The sequence below is a fragment of the Budorcas taxicolor genome, chromosome 4, assembly GCF_023091745.1.
Source record: "Budorcas taxicolor isolate Tak-1 chromosome 4, Takin1.1, whole genome shotgun sequence".
Classification (NCBI taxonomy): domain Eukaryota; kingdom Metazoa; phylum Chordata; class Mammalia; order Artiodactyla; family Bovidae; genus Budorcas; species Budorcas taxicolor.
The window spans coordinates 75322696-75340968 of record NC_068913.1 but is presented as its reverse complement, the minus strand read 5'-3'; the positions used below and the strand labels follow the sequence as shown (position 1 = coordinate 75340968).

Here is an 18273-nt window from a genome sequence, read left to right as displayed (position 1 = left end):
GGTTCGAGCCCTGGGTAGGGATCCCCTGGAGAAGGAAATGGCAATCTACTCCAGTACTATTGCCTGGAAAATCCCATGGACAGAGGAGTCTGGTAGGCTACAGTCTATGGGGTCGCAAAGAGTCAGACATGGCTGAGAGATTTCACTTTCACTGGATCATTGAAAAAGCAAGAGAGTTCCAGAAGAACATCTACTTCTGCTTTATGGACTATGCCAAAGCCTTTGACTGTGTGGATTACAACAAACTGTGGAAAATTCTGGAGGAGATGGAAATACCAGACCACCTGACTTGCCTCCTGAGAAATCTGTGTGTGGTTCAGGAAGCAACAGTAAGAACTGGACATGGAACGACAGACTGGTTCCAAATAGGGAAAGGACTATATCAAGGCTATACATTGTCACTCTGCTTATTTATCTTTTACGCAGAGTATATCACGAGAAATGCCGGGCTGAATGTAGCACAAGCTGGAATCAAGATTGCCAGAAGAAATATCAATAACCTCAGATATGCAGATGACACCACCCTTATGGCAGAAAGCAAAGAAGAACTAAAGATCCTCTTGATGAAAGTGAAAGAGAAAAGTAAAAAGTTGGCTTAAAACTCAACATTCAGAAAACTAAGATCATGGCATCTTATCCCATCACTTCATGGCAAATAGATGGGGAAACAGTGGAAATAGTGACAGACTTTATTTGGGGGGGATACAAAATCACTGCAGATGGTGACTGCAGCCACGAAATTAAAAGACACTTGCTCCTTGGAAGAAAAGTTATGACCAATCTAGATAGCATATTAGAGACATTATTTTGCCAACAAAGGTCCATTGAGTCAAACCTATGGTTTTTCCAGTAGAGATGTATGGATGTGAGATTTGGAGTATAAAGAAAGCTGAGCACTAAAGAATTGATGCTTTTCCAACTGTTGTGTTGGAGAAGACTCTTGAGAGCCCCTTGGACTGCAAGGAGATCCAACCAGTCCATCCTAAAGGAACTCAGTACTGAATATTCATTGGAAGGACTGATTCTGAATCTCCAACACTTTGGCCACCTGATGCGAATTGACTCATTTGAAAAGACCCTGATGCTGGGAAAGATTGAAGGTGGGAGGAGAAGGGGATGACAGAAGATGAGATGGTTGGATGACATCACCGACCCAATGGACATGAGGTTAAGTAAACTCTGGGAGTTGGTGATGGATCGGGTAGCCTGGCGTGCTGCAGTCAATGAGGTCGCAAAGAGTCAGACGTGACTTAGCAACTGAACTGACTGAACTAAATCACTAATATCTACATTAAATATTCTTTCTTTTATTAAAGTAGAGATGCTTGTTCTAATTTCTCTTCTAGTCTGCCTGTTTCCTCAAGAACAATTGTAATTATGAGACTTTCTTTAGGTAATTTTAATATTTTCTATAAAATTCTCCTAAATGTGAAGATTCAAACTCATTGAAAGTGACCAGGAAATAATTTTCTCTGTATGTCCCAAATTTCCTCTCCATGTTGTTTCTACAATTTCCACTTGAAAGAATGTTTCTCCTTAATAAGGAAAGCAAAACAAAATCAGATTGAAGTGACATTATTATTATTAGATCATCTCTTCATTCATCAAAATTAAAAAAGCAATTTGTTTTGATTTCCCAATATTTGGGTTACCTAAGTGGTTTTAACTTGGTCTCTGTTCATTTTTGATTTATGGCTATTGTCTTACTGTTTATGAATGTACAAGAATTTTTCAGTTACTCTGAATGTTTTTCTTATTCTGTTTATATTGGGATGTTTAAAGGACTACATTTTTCTTCTCATTGAAATCTTTTGTAATGGTAGATTTGCTCATGTTATGCTATAACTTTTATAATTTCCTACTTGGAGTACAAGTTATCTTTTATTTAGATTGCAAAGTCTGTCTTCTCACAGTGCAAGAGAGTAAGTATATCCACTGAACATTTTCATCATTGATAATATAAGATAGTCATTTCCATGCCATCAATTCTTACCAGGCTGCCCTGGTTAGTCAAAATTAAGTGCCCAAGTAGAGGTTCCCTCTTCTAACCTTCTGAGATATTAAATTGCCACCAAGACAATTATAAATATTAATCAGGTGCTGTCTTTTTCATGATAAGTCTCCTGGTGAGTTCCTGTAATTATTCTGTCTTGGATCTATGTCAACTTTGTAATCTGTTTTAGGAAACAGTCATTCACTTTAGTTTCCTTTTTATGTGCTGGGTCATTTGTCATCTATTTTTTTTGAAACCATTCATGTTTATCAAAGGTCTTTCATAATAACTTTTATGGAGTTCCACACAAGTATAGAATTTTTTGCTATTTGATGATTTTTTCCATTTTTTTCTATTTCTTTTAGATAAAATAGGATTTTTCACTGCCATACTCCAGTCAAAACTTCCATCCCACAAGTTTCTGGTGGTATCTAGGAAACTATGGGACTTCTTCATGCTAAAATTTTTGATTCCATTTATTCTCTATCTCTCCCTTACCAACATCAGTTATTGTTTGCAAGTGTTAAGGACCGAATCCTTCATTTTTTCTCATCTGTACAGAGAAATGATAATATTGATCTCAAAATACATTTACGAAGATTAAGGGAGATAATGAGGGTCTAGTGCTCGGCCTGACTCTCTCGACACACAGGAGAGTTTCTGTAAGGACAGCTCTCTTACCTGTGAAGCCAAGGCTGAATAAGCCATCATTCTCAGGTTTTAGTGATAGGGAAGCTTGCATCATCATACACACAGCGGCGATGGCCGATTACCTCCAGTTTTGCTTAATTTGAATTTCTCTGAAACCTGTGCTTATGGGGGCTATGTAGTCACACAGGTTTTCTATGCTTTTAAGAATATAAAATAATAAACTGAACTGAAGGGCTCCTCAGAAACATAGATGTAAGATATGCAAATTCTGTGGGTCAGAAAGTATTTTGAATGAATGTTTAAAATTGTTTGCAAAATTACGGGAATGGTGATTTTATGAATCATAATTCACTGCATTTTATTAGTTTCTAACAAAATTGAACAAACACACACCAAACTCTTTAAAGTTTTCTCAGTAAATATCAGATAAGGCTTTTGACATTTTCAATATCTTCACCTCATATGTAATTGATATACATATGTTGGCTGAACACAGATTTCTGAGAATAAAGAAAACTTAATATTTTAATCCCAATATTTGAAAGTTTGACCAATGTACTAAAATATTATTCATAGTATATTTTAGCTTTATTTTGCATGATCAAATACTAACAATTGCAAATATGTGTTTTCTTATACCAAAATTAAATATTCTTAACTTTAGATATTGCTGATTCTTGCAAATACAAAATTCTCTTAACATAGAAGTGTGTGAAATGAAGATAACTCAATTTTCCACACAAACTCAGCCATACAATGTGGATAAGATTGTTTTGCATTGAAGAGTAATTTTTAATCTGAATTAGTTAGAAAATTTCTTGCTATCTCTCATTTCCTATGAAAATATAGTTTATATTGGTTGAAACAGATTACATTGATTGAAAGGTTAGTAAATAGTGAACCATAGGAACTATTTTTACCACATAATTAGTTTGTTTCACTGATCTTTTATTATTACCTGATGAATAAAAACAAATGTGCATTCATTCATTCATTTACTCACTCTTTCAACGAACACCTAGAAGATAGAGTATTATGTTCCATTTAATTTTTTAATATTAATATGCCTAAATTTTTTGTTGTTTCACATTACATGAGAACTCATCCAAAAATACCCCTCTGCCTTTCTATCAAATTACTTTAAATTTGTATAATTAATTTTAGCAAATAAAGAGATTCTTAAAATGCTTCTATTACAATATTGGCAATTCAGTTTACATTTCTATATTGGTCACATTTTTTTGCATTGCACCACCCTTTTAAATATAATAATAATCAAACCACTTTAAATACATCATTTTGTAGGTACTGACAATTTGTTTTATTTATCCAGAAGAAGGGCTTTTAGTTCAAGCGAGCTGACACATTTAAGGCCTCTTTCACTCCATTTAATGGTTGCATCTGACTGGAGCAAGAATGATGGTAAAGATCTTGACCTTGAAACACTGGTTGAATTAGAGGATTCAAGTGGATGATAGAAGTTGTAGCTGGGTTGAAGTGAGGGCCAAACAAGGTGGGGATAAATGCTGCAGGGGGCAAGGGCTGAAATGTTATGTGAGACGGGTGGAAGGGAGCAGTGGTGACTAAATGCAGGGGATGACCTGCTAAGAAAGTGGGGTGTGCAGGGATGATGGTTGGGGTCAAAGGTGAAAATGTGAATGGATTAAAACGCGGCTGGGAAAGAGGATGTAGATGAGCTATAGGGAGATGACCGTTATGAGCATTTATGGAAGCAGAAACAATATGCTGCAGGAATGTGTGGTGGATGGTGGTTATAGAAGCCTGCTGGTGACCTGGAACTGTCTGTACAGTGGAGGCCGAAGAAAAAGCAGCGGGTCCTGCAGCAGGCAAAACTCGAAGATGCTTTGATAGGAGCTGTTTCTGCATATGCTGCTGGGCTTGTAGCTGTAGGAGCTTATATTTATCTATTTCATCAGGAGAAAATGTTATGGGCTGTTGAATTAATGGAGGAGAGAGAGATTTATGACACACTTCTAAGTCATCTGCTGCTTTGTCATGCTTCTGCATAGTTCTGTCATAGTAAGAGTTTATATTCCCCTCTGTCTGATTCATTTGCATGCTTCCATCCTGTAGGTCTAGATTCATGTCGTTTTCTTTGGTCTCCATTGAATCAGTAATACCACTATATCTATTAGATGGAAAAGCACCAGGGAAACCATTTGGCACTGGGTCACAGCTTTGAATAGAAGGTTGGACTTCACTGATTGATGATTTTGGTTGTTCTTTTGTTGTTGGGTTCTTTTTCATGTTTGGTGAGTGAGATTCTGCTATTACATGAATTATACCTTTAGAAAGATGATTATCACAATCAGTGCCCACTAAAACAGTAAAATCATTTGTCGGGGAAATTTTGACTTTGTTTTTATCAATAGTTTTTTGCATTGCACTGCCTTTATCCTTTCTTCTTCTGCTTTTGTTTGGTGTTTTTTCGGGCAAAGGCAATGAAGGTCTGTTACAGCCTGGTGGTGTAAATGGAATTACACATTGGATTTGTGAAAGAGTCTCGGATTCATTTTTATAGCTGTTTGATGATATCTCAAACTGAATTGATTGTTCCTGACATTTCTTGGCTTGTACTCTTTCTAAAAGGCTTTTGGCTGTCAGGGAGGTCCTCTCTCCTTCTATAGGGTTCAACTCTGTGGTATCTGAAGGGCTTCTTGAACAGTTCCTTAGAAGGTAGCTGATATTCCCAGAGTTACATTGCATGGGTTTTACTTTTCCCAGATCACAAATATGAGGGCTGTCCAAAGACTGTTGATTCCTTTTACTTTTGTTTAAGTAATACATTTTCCCTCTTGAGTGAGAGCCCAGTCTGCTGTGCTGAGGTCCCTGGCAATTAGGTGGATTTTCACCATTTCCAGCACAAGAAACCTGTGAGCTAAAGTCACACTGGGTGATTCTTCTGGATTTTTGCCATGAAAATTGTTGATTTTTGCCCAGTTTATGTTTTTCTCTGCAATGACCATAAGCATGTTTTGAATATTTTTCATTTTTAATTGATTCCCACAATTTGCAGCTTCTTCCTCTTTCGATTTCAGACTGTGGGCAGTCACTCTTTGCTAGCTCATCAGACAAGCAGAGACAACTGTGCTTTCGGCGTTTCCGTTTGTGCCTTTCAACTGAGTTATGTTCTCGTTTGCAAAAGTAGAGCAAATTACCTCTATCATGTCCACTGGACCCATGATTGGAATAAGAACTTCTCAAGCTGGATGTACTGACATGGGATGTGTCTGAAGGGCTAGAACATCTATTCAGAGACACCTTCGGAGAACTTATCTTGTAATTTGCTCTTCCACATCCAGAAACCCCGCTGGTCATACTGATGTAGTTACTATTCAAAATCACACTGAAATCCTTCCCATGGTCACTGTGATCCCTTACTGTGTAAGGACTAGACTTCCAGGTGAACTGATTCCCTTCTTCAACATCCAGATGAGGATCACAAGAAATCAGTTTATGCTTTCTTGTCCTAGAGATGCAAGGAGAAAAAGATAGGCCCTCGTTTGCATCATTTAGAATTACCCTTTGGCAGCTTTGCCAATGGGCCCTTGAAGATTCTTGAAGTTCATTACCACCATTTTTATTGTTTCCTACACAATTCTTTAGAGAGATATCAAGGTAAGCAGGCACTTCAGGATTTTTCATTTCCAAATCACTTGCATTAAAATTACGTTCACTCATACTGGGCTCAGAATTGTTGCAGCCCAAATTATATTTCCTCTGGAAATTTTCCCAATCTGGATCAGCTATCCTCATCTTTGGTTTCAGAGACCGATTATCTTCTTGGATTAACTTTTGTTGGTCTTTAATTAAACCTGAGACTTGATTCTCCATTGTAGTCTTCATTTCTGAGGGCTCTTTCTGCAATTCTGTTTTTAAATCCTCTGGATCACGGCAATCCTTTGTGTTTCGAGAAAGCTTAAAATCAAAATATAATGGGTTGCAGCCATAAGAGATACAGGGCTCTGTTTTTGTAAAGAGAAGAAGTTCTGTTGGCCATTGGAGAGTGGTATGGCCATCCTTGCTTTTTACATGGAGAAAAGGCAATGCTTTGGACTTCACATCATGGGGATATGCTTCTCTTATAAAACTTTGTGCATTTCCGCTAACTCTTTCTGTTTTATCTAACGATTTTTCTCTCTTCTCCTTTCTGGACTTGGGATTCAGATAAACTGAACTGCTTTGTTCGCTTGGCTCTATTGATGGAAACTCATCCAGACATTCAAATATCCTGGCATCACTATGCTTGTAAATGTTTGTTGGGCTAGAGGAAACATTGACTTGGCATGAGTGATTAATGTGGTTTTCTGAAGTGTTCTTCAATGTGTTTCTAGTTTCCTTTGCTCTGCTGGAAGGAGTAAAATCTACATCTGAAAGATGAATGTTAGATTTACTGAATGAAGCATGAATGCCAATCGAACTTTCCAGCATTTCATCAACAAAGTCATTCTTGTCTTGCAAAATTTGAGAGTTTATGGAGAGGGTATTGTGTAAAATATTTTCCAGATGGTTTGATGAGATGTTTATATCCTTTTCCTTAGTGAGATGTGTATCTTCATTTGCAAACCTGCAGCACATGCATTTCTCTGCGGTTGATTTTGTTTTGTAGATGGGTGACTTATTACAATCGTGGGTTTCTTCCATGTTCTCACTGAAAACTGATGCTGAAGATTCTAATTTTAGATGCACTTTTTTGGAAAAAGAAAATGACACTCCCGTCCTATGATTTGCATTGCTGAGATCTGAGGATGTTTGTGGTACCCTATTTCCAAACAAACGACGTCGGTCTGTTTGCAACTGGTGTCGATTTGCTGTGGTGGACCACTGCTTATCAGCAATGCTTCTGGAGAGATTCTTTCCTTTAAGGAGAAGAGCATTCTTCATGCATGTTATCTTTCTACCATTCTTAACTGGGAAAATTCCTTGCTGAAGTTGTTTTTCTATAGCCTCTTTGGGGGCTTTGTATGCTGGTCCATTTCCAGAAATACTGTAAATAAAACAAATATTTGAATGATTAAGACATCAAATTTGAAATTTTATCTATATATGAACATTTCATAGTGTATGATGATGGGTTCTGATACTATTTTTGAAGTATGTCTATTGCAATATAACAGTTCACTGCATTTATGTAACAGTATCTCTGTGTTTTATAGTAGCTATTTCTAAAATGCTTTGCTTAAGTCAGTTTTTTGAAATTAGCAAGAAGCAATAGCAAGTGAATATCTTATGCTAGTGCTGCTAAAGAAAATAAAGCATTGTATTTATATCACAATATGTCCCCCAGAGACTACTAATTCTTTGGAATATAGATTTAACCTTATTTTGCAAAGAGTTTTCCAATCAGTGCCTTCACTTAAATAGGACAAAAAAATGGAAATGAAAGTCACTTCCAAAGCATAAACCTATCTCTTTTATTCACTTTTTTAGTTTAAAGTTCAGTCGCTCAGTCATGTTCAACTCTTTGCGACCCCATGGACTGCAGCAGGCCAGGCTTCCCTGTCCATCACCAACTCCCGGGGCTTCTCAAACTCATGTTCATTGAGTTGGTGATGCCAAGGTCAAGCACTATATAATTTTTGTTTCCTCAGTCTTAAAATCCCTTCATGTTTGTTTTCTTATGAAACAGGGTAATTAGTTCTATCTTTATGACTTGTCACTAATTTGATCAATTCTAAGAAAGTAACACACATTTTTACATGCCACCTCAATGTCTTCAATTAGTCTGAAATCCTTTTTTTAGCTTCTTACTTGTCAAAATATTTTCCTTTTATCTTTTTTTGCATATATATGTTTTATCTTTTGACAGATTTTTAAAGATTATTCTTTTGAGCTTGACTACCAATTCAATCAGAAACTAGAAAGGGTGATACATAAAATAGACGAAACTCTTTAGATTAATTTTCTCTAATGTTCTGTGAAACACCTACTACAAAACAAATTTTATTTCAGGGGAAAGCAATACAAATTGCATCATTGTGAGCTGGCTTTGTTTTCCTTTTTCTTGCTTTGAGCTGACTTGCTTTCAGCTTTGCTTGTTGGTTTTGAGCTGGCTTTCTTTTTCTTTTTTATTTTCCCTCCACAATTTTGGACATGCTTTGTTGGCCTTTTCCTATTTTAGATTTTTACTTCATTTTTATGCAGTCATTTATTGCTTGAGCAAATAGTACTAAAATAACAGATATCTTTTTCACATGCAGCATAAATTCTAATGGGGAGGAGTCCTTTCCTAGCCTTTGTTCTGACAAATTCTTTCTTATTGCTTTTACTTAACTATTTGATCAACTGCCTTAGAACTCTGGTGTCATGACATTCTTGTGTTCACCAAATTTTATTGCTTTCCTTCACTGTCGTTATATGTTTAATATTATAGAGACATATTTAATTAGCCTACTTTTATTCATATTGAAACAAATCCACTTGTGTATTTCCATGATTTTATTAATTTTCCTTTTTATGTATATATATTTTGTTATGCTTATTTCAAACAATGAACTATGTATATATACATAATTTACATGTATATATTTTATTATACATATACATATACATATACATATACATATACATATACATATACATAATGTGGGGCTTCCCTGATAGCTCAGTTGGTAAAGAATCCACCTGCAATACAGGAGACCCCAGTTTGATTCCTGGGTTGGGAAGATCTGCTGGAGAAGGGATAGGCTACCCACTCCAGTATTCTTGGGCTTCTCAGTGGCTCAGCTGGTAAAGAATCTGCCTGCAATACAGGAGAATTGGGTTTGACCCCTGGGCTGGGAAGATCCCCTGGAGAAGGAAAAGGTTACCCACTCCAGCATTCTGATCTGGAGAATTCCATGGACTACAGTTCACGGGATCACAAAGTGTTGGACACGATTGAGCAAATTTCACTTTCACACTCACATGTACATATATGTATATGTATTTTGTTATACTTAATACATACAAATAATTATGTGTATATCTCACTTTACCAAGCTATAGTTACAAATTGATTTCTTTTGGTTAATTTTTTCCAGCATTTCTGGGAACTTATAATTGAACTTTTTCAGCTCAGATACATTTTCTTCTCTGATTTATCTGATTATTGCCCTTCCCTATCCTAGTATATTATCCTAGAATTTATACATTAAATTTATTTGCTCTCATGACTATATGCTTTGGTCCTATTACTTATATTAATACTCTACTTCTTTTAGTCTCTTGTTCTAGTTCAGAAAAAGAATTTGTTTTTAATTTCTATTTTATGGATTCAATATTTTTCAACATCCAATCTGTTGTTTATTATATCCATATGGATTTTGTTTTACAAACAATAATTTTAGTTACCAGTCTTTAATAATTTCAGACAGCTCTTTTTCCATGAACTAATAATGCCTGTAACTTTAGAGTTGTATTCTTGAATATTGTGGAAAACTAAATTTGGAAAATATTTTAAAGGGTCTGCTTCTTACAGTAACTATTTCATAATGAAAACTTTTCTCTTATTCATCATATTGATCTCCTTTCTTGAATTATTCCATTATGATGTAGATACTGGACTATTTTTTTATATTCTCTTTTTCCTCAATAATGGTTTTGCTTATTATTCTGGCATTGTTTCATGCATTTTCTTTCTTTACTTTATGTTAGTCTAAATATTCTTTTCTATATTGCTGTTTCACTTCACCATTTATTTTTCTAATATGTGTAAAACCTTCTTCCTTTTGTAGTATTCCAAATGTGTTTAAGCTTCTTTGCTTTTATGTGTTACATTCTGCTCTTCTTGTCCTTATTCTGTTCTCTCTTTACAATTCAATATACATTTATGATTATATTTTCACAATATTAACATTTCATCCTTATTATTCATATCTATTTCTTATATTTATGATTTAAACTTATCTCATTGCTTTATAAAATTTAATTTCCTATACCTTAAATCTAATTTATTTTTATTACTTTTGAAGATTCTAGTTTTTTATCTTTGTGATATTTTAAATTTTATTATTTAAATTCAAGTTTATGCCTTGTGACATGATTAAAGGTTTAATCTTTGCCATCATACTCCCATTTACAATTTCACTCTCTCCTCTAGAATAATTTTTAGTTTATTTCTGTATTTTTACCTAATTATTTTTATTTATAATTTTGAAATGACATTAGTTACCCTTTAGTTCTTATTAATGGATTTGTCCATTTCAATAGTTCTACCAAATCCAATGCTTGATAACTCAACATATGCATAATTTAATTCTCTCCTGGGCAAAAAGTACACTTTTCAAATAGGAAGCAAAGCATATCAAAATAACATGATTTTTTTAAGCGATGTAATTTCCTAATGTTCCACATTATCCAGCTCTTATATAAAGAATGTCATACTCTCAGAAGCAACGGTCACAACTTTTAAAATTTGAAAAAAAATGTCCATATCAAGATGCATTAGACTTATACATAGTAGAAATTTATGAACAGAGTGAATCTCTTTCCTCTCCCAATAAGAGAATTAGTTTTACTGAAGAATCATGTGTTGATCTACCTAAGAAGTCGTTAAGGTTGACTGCCCTTTATAAGATTCATTAACAATGTTCTGCTACCATTTTTTTAAATTAATCTTATTCAAATATTCTTACTACCTGTAAATTCATCTCTCCTCTCCATAGGGTCATGGAAGAATTCTGTTATCTATATCATCTTACTCAGAAGCCCTCATTATGAGAACAAAGGACAAAGAAGGGTTATTCGAGAAGTAACACAGATGACTTTTTTCACTTGTCAATTCAGTTGCCAAAATGAAAATACTTAATAATGCTATGAACAGACCTCCCTTAGGGCAAGTGGGCTACTAATCTGAGAGAACAATTGTCTGTAGGGCAGATGGTGGGTAATAGAAAAAAAATGAAGTAATTTTTCTAGTTCCAAGTTCTGTATCTGGGAAGCTGAACACCTATCATTTCCTAACAATATGATCAGATTGGGACCCAGAGCGCCTAACTACTCTACGGAAGAAAATGCCTAGTTTTGTTTTCATTTAGTTATTAAGATTTCCAAAGGCAGCTCAACCCCAATAGAGTTTATCATTTATTTTAATTTTCAAGACACTTCCTAGATAACTCTGTATACTTAGAACTTTTAAATAAAAGCATCATCGTCATCATTGTCATCACCATCAAGGCTCCTCTGATCCTTTGTCTACTTCCAAAAGAAAATAAGGAATGAGTGAGGAGAAATGTAGAAGTGTGACAACTTTCATAATAACAAAAGAATCAAAATTCTGTACATTAAGACTACTCCTATTTTTATTGTTGTGTGACTTTAAAGAACCTATCTAAAGGGTCTCTCTACAGTGAGACTTGCCCTGCTTTTATAATTTGACTTTTTGTACTTCATAATTAATCATCCAGGAATTAACACATTCCCTCAATTATCTCCTCCTTCTAAGCCCTGCTTTGACAAGATATACTGTCTGATATCTTATTGACAATATGTTTGATCTTTATTGTGTTGACAAGTAATAAGTTCAGTACCAGTTATGTGTCCTGTTTCTGTGGTTGCATGTGCCCTAAAAATATGCATTTTTGTATTAACCTCACCTCTGGACACATGGTCTTCTAACCTTTATTATTTTTTTTGTTTATATCAAATTTCTCACTTATTTTTTAATATTATCTTTTTTACATCTTTATAAGCAAATTAAAATATTCTAAATAGTGACAAAAATACTTGAGTAGTTGCAAGGTGAGTGCTAACTGAAACTTAATTCAAAATTGATCCTAAAAAATATTTTCTTAAAAGTAAATATGAGATCTAATATTTTATGCTATTATAATTGAGTCATTCACTCCCAAGTTTACTGTATATTGTTTCTCATTTAAACAGTAGGAGTTTAAATTTTGGCATAGAACTACAAATGTCACAATTCACCAGCTTGCTGTCAGCTACATTAATTAGCTACATTAGTGCTCTACAGTATGATTCATATGAACACAAATCACAATCTGCAAGTGTAATTGAGCTCCAGGTAATAATCTCCTACTACAAAACATTCAGGAGTTTCGACCTCATGTAAAACTGCTATTTTTCAGCTACAAGAATGTATCGGTGTAATGCTTGTTACAATTATCAATTTAAATGGCACCATGTGGTAAATTTAACTGCATTAATTACGTCTGGTTTGTCATACAGACAATGATAGTGCCATTTATTCTAGTTTCAGGTGTGTACAGAGGAATGTACAGATTTATTTCCTCTCCCAGAAGATGCATTGTTACTTATGACTTTTTAAAAATTAACATTACAAGACAAAATAACTGTGAAGCACTGTAGAGATACATAAGATACATATAAATCACCTGGATACAATAAATACCTGTATATTAGAATCATTCTTGGATCGTTTCATTAAAGAACACATTAACAATATTAGGCAAGAAAAAACCCAGATGTCAAACTCATTAATTTATAACCCATTAGCTATTAGGAATATGTACCTTCAGATATATCTGTTGATTGATTATAATTTGTTTACATTGTTTAGAGAACCAAAAAAATATATCACTGAAATTTCCTGAGAAGCTGAAGAGAGTTTTGAACCATCTGAGGCACCTTGAATTCTTACCATTCTGACTGTTGCCTTAACTCAGCCAGCTGATGAAGTCGCTTAAGTGCTTTTTCTTGTTTCTTTTCATCTTTCCATGACTTGGAAGCTACATTTCGAGCAAATTCACGTTGCTTTAATTCTTTCAGTCTCTGTGGACAAAGAAGTAAAACAGAAAGGATGCTATGAACAAGTAATATATCTCTTTTCCATCCAAAAGCTTCATTATTAAACTCGGTCCAGGGTACAGAGGTTACTTTCTGGATAGGGAAGCACCTTCTCCATCAATTCTCTTCTCTGCTTCAAGATCAACTTAGTTGTCAACTGGGATGTCTATCAAAGCTTGTCACAATCACTACAGAATTGTACTGCAAAGCTGGACCCCAGTCCTTACCAGGACCACCCTGGGTATGTAATTGCGATCATCTCTGTGCCTGTGAAAACATAAGTGGAGGATATTGTGCAATATATGAATGGGTATAAAAGGAGAGAAAGTTATCCAATGCACTTTCTTCCATGCAATGTCACCAGCTCTCTCACTTATAAAACATAACTACTCTTATTCCTGAAAATTGCTGTGATGAAATACACTGGGTAAAATGAGCTTATTTCAGTAAAGAAATCTGTTATTGTGTAAGATTTGCTCTAAATGCAATTCTTAATTCATTTTTTTCTCTCATGGAGATATTTATCCAACTCTGATTTCTATATTGTATCCAGGAGGACAAGAATGGGTCAGGTATTTAAATTCAGGATAGAGGTTTGGCCTACAACTTCTTTTAATTAATCTTGTCTCTAAAAGAATTGCCTTATGTGAAGACTGAATGCTACTCATTACCTGTTTGGATCACTACTTCAGAATATGGCATTGTGCTTAGTTGCTCAGTTGTGTCCAACTGTTTGCAACCCCATGGAGTATATCCCGCTAGGCTCCTCTGTCCATGGGGATTCTCCAGGCAAGAATACTTCAGTGGGTTGACATGCCCTCCTCCAGGGGATCTTCCCAACCCAGGGATTGAATCCAGATCTCCCACATTGCAGGCAGATTCTTTTACCACATGAATCTCCCACATTGCAGGCAGATTCTTTTACCACGTGAGCCACCAGGGAAGCCTAATGATAATGAACAAATTGAGATACAGCCACAATCAAATGAGCATCTTGAAGTTTTGGGCTTAATCCTGATTTAAGAGTATATTTAAAGAGTAGCCTTCTTAACCCATATAAAATGATTTTAAACTGTCTGAAATCTGTGTCATTTAATCTGTGTGTATTTCCCAAATAAAGTATAAAAAGACATTTTCCAGGAAAGGCAAAATAGGCAATTATATTATGGTAGACTATTTCTCACCTACAGAATAAGGACCAAGACCTTTAATGATCATTAGTTCCCTTTTTGAAAGGGAACATGTTCAGAGGAGATTGTAGTCAAATCACTGTTTCCAGGCTAAGCGTTTAAGGAGGGAAACAGAATACTCTCTCAAAGAAAATATTCTGAGCAGAAAGAGCAAGAGTTTCACAGAACTAGAAACAACCACAGAGAGAAAAGCAGAGTCAACCTAAATTTGGTTTTTGACAAATGCTTCAGGGCCTTTTAAAAAACAGGAGACTTCAAAAAATAAAATTATGGCCCATGTGTTATCAAGGGAAAAAAAAAAAAAAAGGGTCAACAACTCTCTAGAGCTGATAACCCTCTAGAGCTGTAAGACCTAAACTTTAAAGCCTTGGTCAGAAGACTTCAGAGGCTTATAAAAATCCCCATTTCTACTTACCCTCCTACTCTCACCTCCTCAGCCCCCATATGCATAATTATCTAGTTACTGAGTTTAGTTATCTTATGAGCAAAGACATTTTGGAAATTGCCCAGCATAATATAAGAGACCACAGAGAATGCAGTTCAACTGAGTGAAAGAGAGACCGTGGCTACTTTAATAAGAGGAGAGGATTTATTTTATTCTTTACTCTCAATTACTACTGAACATAAAATACTCTATGATATATTTATTTAATATTTGATAATCAGTTCAGTTCAGTTCACTCGCTCAGTCGTGTCCAACTCATTGCGACCCCATGAATCACAGCACGCCAGGCCTCCCTGTCCATTACCAACTCCTGGAGTTCACTCAGACTCATGTCTATCGAGTTGGTGATGCCATCCAGCCATCTCATCCTCTGTCGTCCCCTTCTCCTCCTACTCCCAATCCCTCCCAGTATCAGAGTCTTTTCCAATGAGTCAACACTTCGTATGAGGTGGCCGAAGTATTGGAGTTTCAGGTTCAGCATCAGTCCTTCCAAAGAATACCCAGGACTGATCTCCTTTAGGATGAACTGGTTGGATCTCCTTGCAGTCCAAGGGACTCTCAAGAGTCTTCTCCAACACCACAGTTCAAAAGCATCAATTCTTTAGTGCTCAGCTCTTTTTACAGTCCAAATCTCACATCCATACATGACCACTGAAAAAACCATAGCCTTTACTAGACGGACCTTTGTTGGAAAAGTAATGTGTCTGCTTTTGAATATGCTGTCTAGGTTGGTCATAACTTTCCTTCCAAGGAGTAACCATCTTTTAATTTCATGGCTGCAGTCACCAGCAGCAGTGATTTTGGAGCCCAGAAAAATAAAGTCTGAAACTGTTTCTACTGTTTACCCATCTATTTCCCATGAGGTGATGGGACCAGATGCCATGATCTTCGTTTTCTGAATGTTGAGCTTTAAGCCAACTTTTTCACTCTCCTCTTTCACTTTCATCAAGAGGTTTTTTAGTTCCTCTTCACTTTCTGCCATAAAGGTGGTGTCATCTGCATATCTGAGGTGATTGATATTTCTCCCAGCAATCTTGATTCCAGCTTGTGCTTCTTCCAGCCCAGAGTTTCTCATGATGTACTCTGCATAGAAGTTAAATAAGCAGGGTGACAATACACAGCCTTGACATACTCCTTTTCCTATTTGGAACCAGTCTGTTTTTCCATGTCCAGTTCTAACTGCTACTTCCTGACCTGCACACAGGTTTCTCAAGAGGCAGATCAGGTGGTCTGGTATTCCCATCCCTTTCAGGATTTTCCACAGTTTTTTGTGATCCACACAGTCAAAGGCTTTGGCCTAGTCAATAAAGCAGAAATAGATGTTTTTCTGGAACTATCTTGCTTTATCGATGATCCAGTGGATGTTGGTAATTTGATCTTGGTTCCTCTGCCTTTTCTAAAATCAGCTTGAACCTCTGGAATTTCACGGTTCATGTATTGCTGAAGCCTGGCTTGGAGAATTTTGAGCATTACTTTACTAGAGTGTGAGATGAGTGCAATTGTGCGGTAGTTTGAGCATTCTTTGGCATTGCCTTTCTTAGGCAACTATGGACAGAGGTTCGTGACATTGTACAGGAGACAGGGATCAAGACCATCCCCATGGAAAAAAAATGCACGAAAGCAAAATGGCTGTCTGAGGAGGCCTTACAAATAGCTGTGAAAAGAAGAGAAGTGAAAAGCAAAGGAGAAAAGGAACGATAAACATTTGAATGCAGAGTTCCAAAGTATAGCAAGTAGAGATAAGAAAACCTTCCTCAGTGATCAGTGCTAAGAAATAGAGGAAAACAACAGAATGGGAAAGACTAGAGATCTCTTCATGAAAATTAGAGATACCAAGGGAACATTTCATGCAAATATGGGCTCGATAAAGGACAGAAGTGGTATGGACCTAACAGAAGCAGAAGATATTAAGAAGAGGTGGCAAGAATACACAGGAGATTGTACAAAAAAGAGCTTCATGACCCAGATAATAATGATGATGTGATCACTCACCTAGAGCCAGACATCCTGGAATGCGAAGTCAATTGGGCCTTTCTAGCATCAGTACAAACAAAGCTAGTGGAGGTGATGGAATTCCAGTTGAGCTATTTCAAATCCTGAAAGATGATGCTGTGAAAGTCCTGCACTCAATATGCCAGCAAATTTGGAAAACTCAGCAGTGGCCACAGGACTGGAAAAGATCGGTTTTCACTCTAATCGCTAGGAAAGGCAATGACAAATAATGCTCAAACTACCAAACAATATTTGATATTACTAGGATATAAAACCTGAATAGCCTACGAAAGAAAACCTGTTCTCATTCACTCACAACATCTGATGAATCTCATTATCCAAATCTTGTTTGAAGTTTCCAGGTATACCTGATTCTTTCAATAGCCTTTCAGATTCCAATATTGTACTCCTATTTCTGAGTTACAGAGATGATTGAGAATTTTGTCTCATTCATTCTACAACAAATACTGTTAATTTCTACTATATACTGCAGATATAGAAATGCACAAATCAACTACCTTTCCCTCAAGGGAGAAACAAGTGAACAGATATTTTTATAATATGCTTTGAGATGCTTGGGGCTGGTGCACTGTGATGACCCAGAGAGATTGTACGAGGAGGGAGGAGGGAGGGGCGTTCAGGATGGGGAACACGTGTATACCTCTAGTGGATTCATGTTGATGTATGGCAAAACCAATACAATATTGTAAAGTAATTAACCTCCAATTAAAATAAATAAATTTATATTAAAAAAAGAAAGAGTGGACAAGTTGCTTTAGAAACATACAGGAAATGTTAAGATAGACTGGGAGGTGGGGATGGAGAATTGCTGTGTTGAGGAAATCAGCAAAGCTAAAATATTTTTAATGAACACAGAAAACTAGAAAATGACCTGAAGTCACAGTCTTGTCTTGGCCAAAGCTGACTGCTCCAGACTACACAAAGAAATCCCTGCAGAGTTCTGCAGAGGGGGCCCTTCAAATTTCGGCATACTCATCAGTACTACATGTGTGTAAGACAACTATGCCAGGCCAAGAAAATAACCACCTTAAATAACTAAAGGAAACAATGCCTAGCATTCATATAGAACCAGAAATAGTGCCTGTTGTTGCCAACAAAATTGGAAAAGCTCTTGGGACACTGAGTAGAGAATTCAGGGAGTCTTGCTTCAGCAGAGAATAATTAGCCACATATTGAACACTGCTTTACATTTGCCTAAGAAATGATTTTTATCA

At 36.0% G+C, this 18273-nt stretch overlaps 1 protein-coding gene across 1 annotated transcript in view; it reads right to left on the bottom strand.

The window, feature by feature from the left end:
* Nucleotides 1-3988: 3988 nt before the first annotated feature.
* The window catches only part of ZNF804B (zinc finger protein 804B), a 574892-nt gene continuing 560607 nt past the window's right edge, over nucleotides 3989-18273 (bottom strand). The window contains exons 3-4 of the mRNA XM_052639097.1: nucleotides 13266-13396; nucleotides 3989-7652 (exon numbers count right to left, since the gene is read on the bottom strand). Of these exons, the coding sequence (XP_052495057.1) occupies nucleotides 3989-7652; nucleotides 13266-13396 (3795 nt within the window). The remainder of the gene's footprint in view (nucleotides 7653-13265; nucleotides 13397-18273) is intronic.